At 40.6% G+C, this 10,090-nt stretch overlaps 1 protein-coding gene across 6 annotated transcripts in view; it reads right to left on the minus strand.

The window, feature by feature from the left end:
• LOC123770553 (zinc finger protein 76) overlaps window positions 1-10,090 on the minus strand; it is a 120,147-nt gene that overhangs the window by 94,137 nt on the left and 15,920 nt on the right. For all 6 annotated transcript variants that reach the window (XM_045762569.2, XM_069301855.1, XM_045762565.2 and 3 more), the window contains exons 2-3: window positions 8,975-9,070; window positions 5,025-5,123 (exon numbers count right to left, since the gene is read on the minus strand). In XM_045762569.2, coding sequence (XP_045618525.2) covers window positions 5,025-5,123; window positions 8,975-9,056 — 181 coding nt within the window. In that variant the 5' untranslated portion in view covers window positions 9,057-9,070. The remainder of the gene's footprint in view (window positions 1-5,024; window positions 5,124-8,974; window positions 9,071-10,090) is intronic.

The following is a 10,090-nucleotide window of genomic DNA, read 5'->3' on the forward strand; positions in this document are numbered from 1 at the left end:
AGAACCACCCCTAGATCTCTTTCTTTATCACAAGTATTTAAAGATTTCTCACATAATTTATAGGTTGTGTGGGGACTATGTTCTCCAATTCAACATTCCATAACATGGCATTTATTAACATTAAATTCCATTTGCCAAGTGGTGGTCCATATACTTATTTTATCCAGGTCTTCTTGAAGGGCATGACAATCTTCTAGGTGTCTTATCTTCCCTATTATCTTAGCATCATCAGCAAACATATTCATATAATTCTGTATTTCATCAGGTAGATTGTTTATGTAGACAATAAAGATTACCGGTGCAAGAACTGAACTTTATGGTACTCCACTTGTGACATTCCTTCAGTCCGATACATTGCCTCTGATTACGGCCCTCATTTTTCTATCAGTTAAAAAGTTTTTCATCCATGTTAGAAGCTTACCTGTCACCCCTCCAATATGTTCCAGTTTCCAGAACAACCTCTTATGTGGAATTCTGTCAAAAAGCATTTGTTAGGTCCAGATAGATGCAGTCAACCCAACCATCTCTTTCCTGTAAAATCTCTGTGGCTCAATCATAGAAACTGAGTAAATTCGTTACACAGGATCTTCCAGATCGAAAACCATACTGTCTGTCTGATATTATATCGTTTTTCTCCAGGTGTTCTACCCATTTAATTTTAATTATTTTTTCCAATATTTTGACTATTACACTTGTCAATGATACAGGTCTATAATTGTGAGGGGTCTTCCCTGCTGCCACTTTTGTAAATATGTTACTAACATAACTATGTTAGCCTTTTTCTACATGTCTGCTACGACTCCTGTACACAGGGATGCCTGAAAGATCAGGTGAAGTGGAATGCTGAGCTCAGGTGCACATTCTCTCAGAACCCATGGTGAAACTCCATCTGGGCCAACTGCTTTATTCTTACTTAGCTCCTTGAGCATATTTTCCACTTCATCTCTAGACACCTCTATCCGCTCTATGTTGTTCTCTGGAATTCTAATTGTGTCTGGTTCTCTGAAGATTTCATTTTGTACAAACACACTTTGGAACTTTTCATTTAATGTTTCACACATTTCCTTTTCATTTTCCGTGAATCTGTTTCCCATTTTCAACCTCCGGATATTATCCCTTACCTGCAATTTGTTGTTTATGAATTTGTAAAATAGGCCTGGTTCTGTTTTACATTTGTTTGCTATCCCTTTTTCAAAATTTCTTCTTGCCTCTCTCCTTTACTGCCGTGTAGTTGTTTCTCGCATCTTTGTATCGCTGGTATGTTTGGGGATTTGGCCTCTTCCTATACTGAAACCATTTTTGTGTCTTTTGGTCTCTGGCCCTCTCGCAATTTCTGTTGACCCAATCCTGTTTTCTGACCCTGCATTTCTGTTTAGGTATGAATGTTTATGTGCCTTCATCGTATATTTTGCAAAATTTAGCATACATTTCATTTACTTTCCTGCCTAGCAATAAGTCTGTCCAATTACACTCATTAGAAATTTTTGAAGTTCCCCATAGTGTCCTCTCTTGAAATCGAGTTTATCGACTCTTTCAATGTCCCCATTTTCTTCTAGATGATATCTTAAAGCATATTTAATGTCTAACAGGACGTAATCACTCTTTCCCAAGGGAGGAAGGTACTGGATGTCAAATATCTCTTCTACTTTCCTGGTGAATACTAGATCCAGTAATGACGGTACATCTCCTTCCCTCATTCTTGTGGCCTGCTTTATGTAATTACCTAAGTGTAATTACATAAGAGTAGTTACAGGAAGAGAGCTATGCTCGTGGTGTCCCGTCTTCCCAGCACCTCTTTTTTCATATAACGCTTTGAAACTACTGACTGGTCTTGGCCTCCACCACCTTCTCACCTAACTTGTTCCAACTGTCTACCACTCTGTTTGCGAAAGTGAATTTTCTTATATTTCTTCGGCACCTGTGTTTAGCTAGTTTTAAATCTATGACCTCTTGTTCTTGAAGTTCCAGGTCTCAGGAAATCTTCCCTATCGATTTTATCAATTCCTGTTACTATTTTGTACGTAGTGATCATATCACCTCTTTTTCTTGTCTTCTAGTTTTGGCATATTTAATGCCTCTAACCTCTCCTCATAGCTCTTGCCCTTCAGTTCTGGGAGCCTATTAGTAGCATATTCTTTGCACCTTTTCCAGTTTGTTGATGTGCTTCTTAAGATATGGGTACCACACAACCGCTGCATATTCTAGCTTTGGCCTAACAAAAGTCGTGAACAATTTCTTTAGTATATCGCCATCCATGTATTTAAAAGCAATTCTGAAGTTAGAAAGCGCGGCATAGGCTCCTCGCACAACGTTCTTTATGTGGTCCTCAGGTGATAGTTTTCTATCTAGAACCACCCCTAGATCTCTTTCTTTATCAGAATTCTTTAAAGATTTCTCACATAATATATAGGTTGCATGGGGTCTATGGTCTCCTATTCCACATTCCATAACATGGCATTTATTAACATTAAATTCATTTGTCAAATGGTGCTCCATATACTTATTTTGTCCAGGTCATCTTGAAGGGCATGACAATCATCTAAGTTTCTTATCCTTCCCATTATCTTAGCATCATGAGCAAACATGTTCATATAATTTTGTATACCAACTGGTAGATCATTTATGTAGACAATAAACATCACTGGTGCAAGAACTGAAACCCTGTGGTACCCCACTTGTGACATTTCTCCTGGTTGATACCAGGTTGATGGGGTTCTGGGAGTTCTTCTACTCCCCAAGCCCGGCCCGAGGCCAGACTTGACTTGTGAGAGTTTGGTCCACCAGGCTGTTGCTTGGAGCAGCCCGCAGGCCCACATGCCCACCACTGCCCGGTTGGTCCGGCTACTCCTTGAAGGAAACAATCTAGTTTCCTCTTGAAGATGTCCACAGTTGTTCCTGTAATATTTCTGATGCTCGCTGGTAGGACGCTGAACAACCGTGGACCTCTAATGTTCATACAGTGTTCTCTGATTGTGCCCATGGCACCTCTGCTCTTCACTGGTTCTATTCTGCATTTTCTTCCATGTCGTTCACTCCAGTACGTTGTTATTTTACTGTGCAGGTTTGGGACCTGTCCCTCCAGTATTTTCCATGTGTATATTATTTGGTATCTCTCTCTGTCTCCTTTCTAGTGAGTACATTTGGAGAGCTTTGAGACGATCCCAATAATTTAGGTGCTTTATCTCGTCTATGCGTGCCAGTATATGTTCTCTGTATTCCCTCAATTTCAGCAATCTCTCCTGCTTTGAAGGGGGAAGTGAGTACTGAGCAGTACTCAAGACAGGGACAACACAAGTGATTTGAAGAGTACAACCATTGTGATGGGATCTCTGGACTTGAAGGTTCTCGTAATCCATCATATCATTTTTCTGGCTGACGCAATACTTGCTTGGTTATGCTCCCTAAACTGTTAGGTCGTCGGACATCATTATTCCCAAATCCTTGACATGCTGTTTTCCTACTATGTCCGATACATTGCCTCCGATTACTACCCTCATTTTTCTATCAGTCAGGAAATTTTTCATCCATGTTAGAAGCTCACCTGTCACCCCTCAAATATTTTCCAGTTTCCAGAACAACCTCTTATGTGGAACTCTGTCAAAAGCCTTTTTTAGGTTCAGATAGATGCAGTCAACCCAACCATCTCTTTCCTGTAAAATCTCTGTGGCTCGATCATACAAACTAAGTAAATTCGATACACAGGATCTTCCAGATCGAAAACCATACTGTCTGTCTGATATTATATCATTTCTCTCCAGGTGTTCTACCCATTTAGTTTTGATTAGTTTTTCCAATACTTTCACTATTACACTTGTCAATGATACAGGTCTATAATTGAGGGGGTCTTCCCTGCTGCCACTTTTGTAGATTGGAACTATGTTAGCCTGTTTCCACACGTCTGCTACGACTCCTGTACACAGGGATGCCTGAAAGATCAGGTGAAGTGGAATGCTGAACTCAGATGCACATTCTCTCAGAACCGATGGTGAAACTCCATCTGGGCCAACTGCTTTATTCTTACTTAGCTCCTTTAGCATATTTTCCACTTCATCTCTAGACACCTCTATACGCTCTATGTTGTTCTGTGGAATTCTTATTGTGTCTGGTTCTCTGAAGATCTCATTTTGTACAAACACACTTTGGAACTTTTCGTTTAATGTTTCACACATTTCCTTTTCATTTTCCATGTATCTGTCCCCCATTTTTAACCTCTGAATATTATTCCTTTACCTGCAGCTTACTTTTAACAAATTTATAGAAAAGGCCTGGATCTGATTTATATTTGTCTGCTATACCATTCTCAAAGTCCCTCTTTGCCTCTCTCCTTACTGACGTGCAGTTGTTTCTTGCATCTTTGTATCGCTGGTATGTTTGGGGGTTTGGCCTCTTTCTATAATGATTCCATGCTTGTGTCTTTTGATCTCTGGCCTTCTCGTGATTTCTGTTGAACCAACCCTGTTTCCTAGGTCTGCATGTCTGTTTTGGTATGAATGTTTGTGTGCCTTCATCATACTGTATATTGTGCAAAAATGTGTTGATACAAGAATGTCTCCAGAACGAGGTTTACAAATTACAAGTGACTCGGTAGCCTGTGCCACCCCCCCACCCTCCCAGTATAACCCCGACAACATAGTTAAGCACGGTCAGATTAATATTGCTACTGGGTATACATGACAGGGGAAACAAGTCCCTGTCACCAGTACAGCTTTGTAACAAGCCATTATTCTCTTGCTGTACAATATGCAGTACTGACTCCCTGAACAGTACTAGAACATAATAGAACAAAATGACTAAATTACTTTATAATAATTATACCTGGACGTGGAAAGTGTTCGCGAGTTCATCTACTCCCCGAGCCCGGTCTGGGGCCAGGCTCGACCTATAACCTCTATCAATAACCTGAATCCCATAGCAATAATAACTAGCCCTTGACTCAATATTGTACAGTACAGCATCAACATTTATATATATTGAACGTACAGAATATACAACTTTAAGGTACAATATACACAATGAGTCAATACCTTGAGCTTCGTCTGTTATGGCATTATGTACAATGGCTTGTGTTCCGTCTGGCAGCTCCAGAGTCACCGCTCCGCCGCCTTCCTCCACAACCACCACACCTGCACATAAACATAAACATGAGAATAAAGGACACCACAGGAGGCCCAGTGTCCCATACGAGGCAGCTCCTCTAAATACGAGGTAGCTCCTGTAACATTCAAGATAAAAATACTACATTAATATTTCTCATCAATTTATTCAAATTATGCACAATTTTATCTAAATACCATAAAACATGCTGCCCTTAGATAATATCTAAAAGCGTACTGGGCAACAGCAAACAATGTGGACTGTAATAAATGGTTAGAAAGATAGCAGCAAATTATTAAATAGAATACATACGCAGGATAATAAGTGAACAAGATAAACAATGTGAAGTCAAGGCAGAACACCATTCACACCTGCTGCAGCCAAGGAAAAATTCACAAAATGAGATAACTTCCAATTAATCTGTCCTGTTTGTCAGTGAATACAAACTGTATTCATTGAATAACAATAATAATGTATTCAGCTGAATAACACCTCTGACTAACAAATTTCTCTGAAACTGTACAAGGAATGATCAACAATTTACTGCAGAGTGCACTCGAAGAGTTTTTCGAGATTACAGCATAGTTTTCTTCCAGGTCTTCAAACCTTCAAGCCTTGAGAATTTCCATTTTTTTCCAAGAGACTGTCGAGAAAGCTGCAGGCTCTGCACCACCAGACAAAAGCAAGATGCCAGGCATGTCCAAGTCACCATGATAAACCTTCCAACCTCCCGGCACGGGAGGTCTGGAGCTTCCCCTTCCCCCTCCAAGAGTGGGGGGGGGGGGGTAGCTGCATGGCGGCTGTGGTGACATCATGCTTGTTTTCTGATTGGGGAGTTCTGCCTGCTCATTCGGCTTTCGGTTTGCAATTTTTAACCAGCTGTAATTTGTTTGGGAATTCCTACAATTCTGGGTACCTGACCTGGTAGATGGCAGACAGACTGCTTCTAACCACATGGGAGTATCTATAGGCCATTACTCCTCGTGCCCCTCGGAGGGGGCCAGGTTCTGTGTAGTGGTCCCGGGGTAGGCCTCGAACTCCATGATTGACTGTTGCCACGGTCTAATATATACAACTTGGGAAGCAAAGCTTGGAGGAAAGAAGGCCCCAAGACATGATGGACTTCATCACACAGAAGTGTAAGGTGGCAACAGACAAGTTCGTCCCAGTCCAAAAGAAAAAAATGAATTGCAGACAAGAAATCCATGGTTTAATCAGAGATGTAAGCTAGCAAAGCAACTAAGTACAAGGGCATGGAGAAACTATACGAATAATAGGACACTAGAGAGCAGAGAAAAATACCAGAGTGCCAGGAATGAATACATCAGGGTGAGAAGAGAGGCAGAAAGGCAATATGAAAATGACAAAGCAAGCAAGACAAGGACTCCTTCCTGCACAGCCACATCAGGAGGAAAACAACAGTGAAGGATAAGGTAATGAAACTGAGGATAGGGGCAGACAGATTCACTACAAACGATAAGTGTGTGAGGTACTCAATAAGAAATTCCAGGGGGTCTTCACATTAAAGCAAGGAGATGTTCCAGAGATAAGAGAGGGAATAGATAACCAGGCACCGCTAGAGGAGTTTAGGATTATCAGTGGGGAGGCAAGGAAGCTTTTGCAAGAGTTGGACGTGACAAAGGCTATAGGCCCGGAAGAAATCTCACCATGGATACTAAAGGAAGGTGTAGAAGCACTGAGCCTCTAACTCTCCATAGTGTATAACAAATCACTGGTAACAGGAGCTACCAAAAATTTGGAAGACTGCTAATGGAGTCCCAATATACAAAAAGGTGGATAGGCAGGGAGGCACTAAACTACAGGCCAGTGTCCCTAACTTGCATCCCATGCAAGTTGATGGAGAAGATAGTGCAAAAAAAGCTAGTGGAACATCTGGAGCGAAAGAACTTTGTAACACAACATCAGCACGGGTTCAGGGATGGCAAGTTATGCCTCACAAGATTAGTTGAATTCTACGACCAGAGCATAAGTAACATCTACCCCGAACGCAAGCTGCAGCAGCTCCTCCAGCGCCTCATGATCGCCAAGAATCACATCAGACACAAAACGGAGGTGTGGATAGCTGGCATAGCAGTCTATGGCTCTCCATCCCCGGGAGGGAGAAGGGGAAGCTGTGCAGACAGCAGCATGATGTAATGACTGTCATGCCGCTGTCATGACATGTAGTACGTGCATAACGTAGCGACGTCATGCTCGTTTGCTCACTTTCATTTGGGGAGTCCTGTCCAACAGTTTGACTTTCAGTAGCAATCTTTTAACCAGAATAGGGGTTTGTTTTGGGGCGCTTACCTTTCTGGGTACCTGAACTGGTCGATGGCATAGAATGCTTCCAACCACACAGGGGTTTCACTAGGCCATTGCTCCTCGTACCTCTCTGAGAGGGCCAGGTGGTCCTCTCTGAAACATCTCAGGATGCTCGAGGTCCTAGTAGGCCTAGAACTCCATTCGCTTGACTGACGCCAAGGTCCAATACATTCATATCAGCCCGAATGGCTCCAGGGAGCCAAAGGGGCTCCTCCCAGAAAAAGCTTTTAATATAGAGTCTCACACAAGAGGCTGTTCTGGAAACTGGAACATGCTGGAGGGGTGACAGGGAGATTTCTGACATGGATGAAAAATTTTCTAACCTGACAGACAGATGAGGGCAGTAATCAGAGACAACGTATCTAACTGGAGAAGTGTTACTAGCGGAGTACCACATGGTTCAGTTCTTGCACCAGTAAGGTTCATCGTCTACATAAATGATCTACCAGAAAGAATACAAAATTATGTGAACATGTTTGTGGATGATGCCAAGATACTGGGGAAGATAGGAGACACAGACAATTGTAATGCTCTTCAAATTGATGTATGTAGATAAAATAAGTGCTTGGAGTGTCAAGTGGCAAATGGAATTCAATGTGAATAAATGCCATGTTATGGAATGTGGAATTGGAGAAAATAGACCACACACACTTTACAAATTATGTGGAAAGGAATTACAGAACTCGAATAAAGAATGAGACCTCGGGGTGGTTTTGGATAGTAGGCTGTAGCCAGAACACACAAATAACATTGTGAGAGGAACGTATGCGTCACTTTCCAACTTCAAACTTGATTTTAATTATATGGATGGTAAAATACTAAAGAAACTGTTCATGACTTTTGTGAGACCAAAATTGGAATATGCAGCAGTTGTGTGGAGCCCAAATCTCAAGAAGCATAAAAACAAACTGGAAAAGGTGCAACATGCTACAAAATGGCTTCCAGCACTGAGAAACATGAGTCACGAGGAGAGACTAGAGGTGTTAAATATGCTAAAACTAAAAGATAGAAGATAAAGAGGTGATATGATCACCACTTACAAAATAATAACAGGAACCGACCATATTGACAAAGATAAATTCCTGAAACCAGCAACTTCACGAACAAGAGGACACAGATTCAAGCTAAGGAAACAGATGCCAAAAAACCATTAGAAAATTTTCTATTGAAAACAGAGTGGTAGCCAGTTGGAACAAACTAAGTGAGAAGGCGATGGAAGCCAAAACCATCAGTAATTTCAAAGCATTATACGACAAAGAGTACTGGGAAGACAGACACCACGAGCGTAGCTCTCATCCTGTAACTACACTTAGGTAATTACACACAGACACTGTATATACATATACACACACATACTGTACATACACACATACTGTATACCATATTTAATTTATTTATTTATTTATACAAGAGTTAAAAGAAAATATAATTATCTGTGAGTAAAAGGGAGAAGGAAATGGCCAGAAAAGCTGAGAATGAGATCTCTTTCAGATACAGACATTCTGCCAGATGAACAGAAAGGTTTAGTGTATGTTATGAGAAGAATGTGGCTTACTCGCATGCTCGGAGCCGTCATCCATAAACTCCACCACCTCCTCTTTTATGTGGTGGGACATGGTTACAACGGATCTGTTCATGTCACCTCTCCAAACTGCAAAGAAATAATTATTATAACACACACGTCAATGAACTTTGTTTTACCTATCTGTACAAAAGCAGCCACTATAGTATAGAATGTTTGTTATACCTCAGTACAAATGCAGCCACCATAGTATAGATTGTTTGTTATACCTCAGTACAAATGCAGCCACCATAGTATAGATTGTTTGTTATACCTCAGTACAAATGCAGCCACTATAGTATAGATTGTTTGTTATACCTCAGTACAAATGCAGCCACCATAGTATAGATTGTTTGTTATACCTCAGTACAAATGCAGCCACCATAGTATAGATTGTTTGTTATACCTCAGTACAAATGCAGCCACCATAGTATAGATTGTTTGTTATACCTCAGTACAAATGCAGCCACCATAGTATAGATTGTTTGTTATACCTCAGTACAAATGCAGCCACTATAGTATAGATTGTTTGTTATACCTCAGTACAAATGCAGCCACCATAGTATAGATTGTTTGTTATACCTCAGTACAAATGCAGCCACTATAGTATAGAATGTTTGTTATACCTCAGTACAAATGCAGCCACCATAGTATAGATTGTTTGTTATACCTCAGTACAAATGCAGCCACCATAGTATAGAATGTTTGTTTTACCTCTGTGTACAAAAGCAGCCACTATAGTATAGATTGTTTGTTATACCTCAGTACAAATGCAGCCACCATAGTATAGATTGTTTGTTATACCTCAGTACAAATGCAGCCACCATAGTATAGAATGTTTGTTTTACCTGTGTACAAAAGCAGCCACCATAATACTGAACGATAATTAACTACCACAGACCGAAATAACTATTTTAGCACTTTCTCACATGTCTTAATATTTACACTTAACTGTCATAACATGAAAAATGCATTAATTAGTAGATGTCTGCCTCATAGGGGAACTATCATAAATAAAGTACTGTAGTAATATTGCAATACGACAAAACTGAAGTGTTCTTTTTTCTAGAGACCATTCAAGCTCTTCAACCACAGACACACTAGCAGCCT

This window comes from Procambarus clarkii, chromosome 46, assembly GCF_040958095.1.
Source record: "Procambarus clarkii isolate CNS0578487 chromosome 46, FALCON_Pclarkii_2.0, whole genome shotgun sequence".
NCBI classification, from domain to species: domain Eukaryota; kingdom Metazoa; phylum Arthropoda; class Malacostraca; order Decapoda; family Cambaridae; genus Procambarus; species Procambarus clarkii.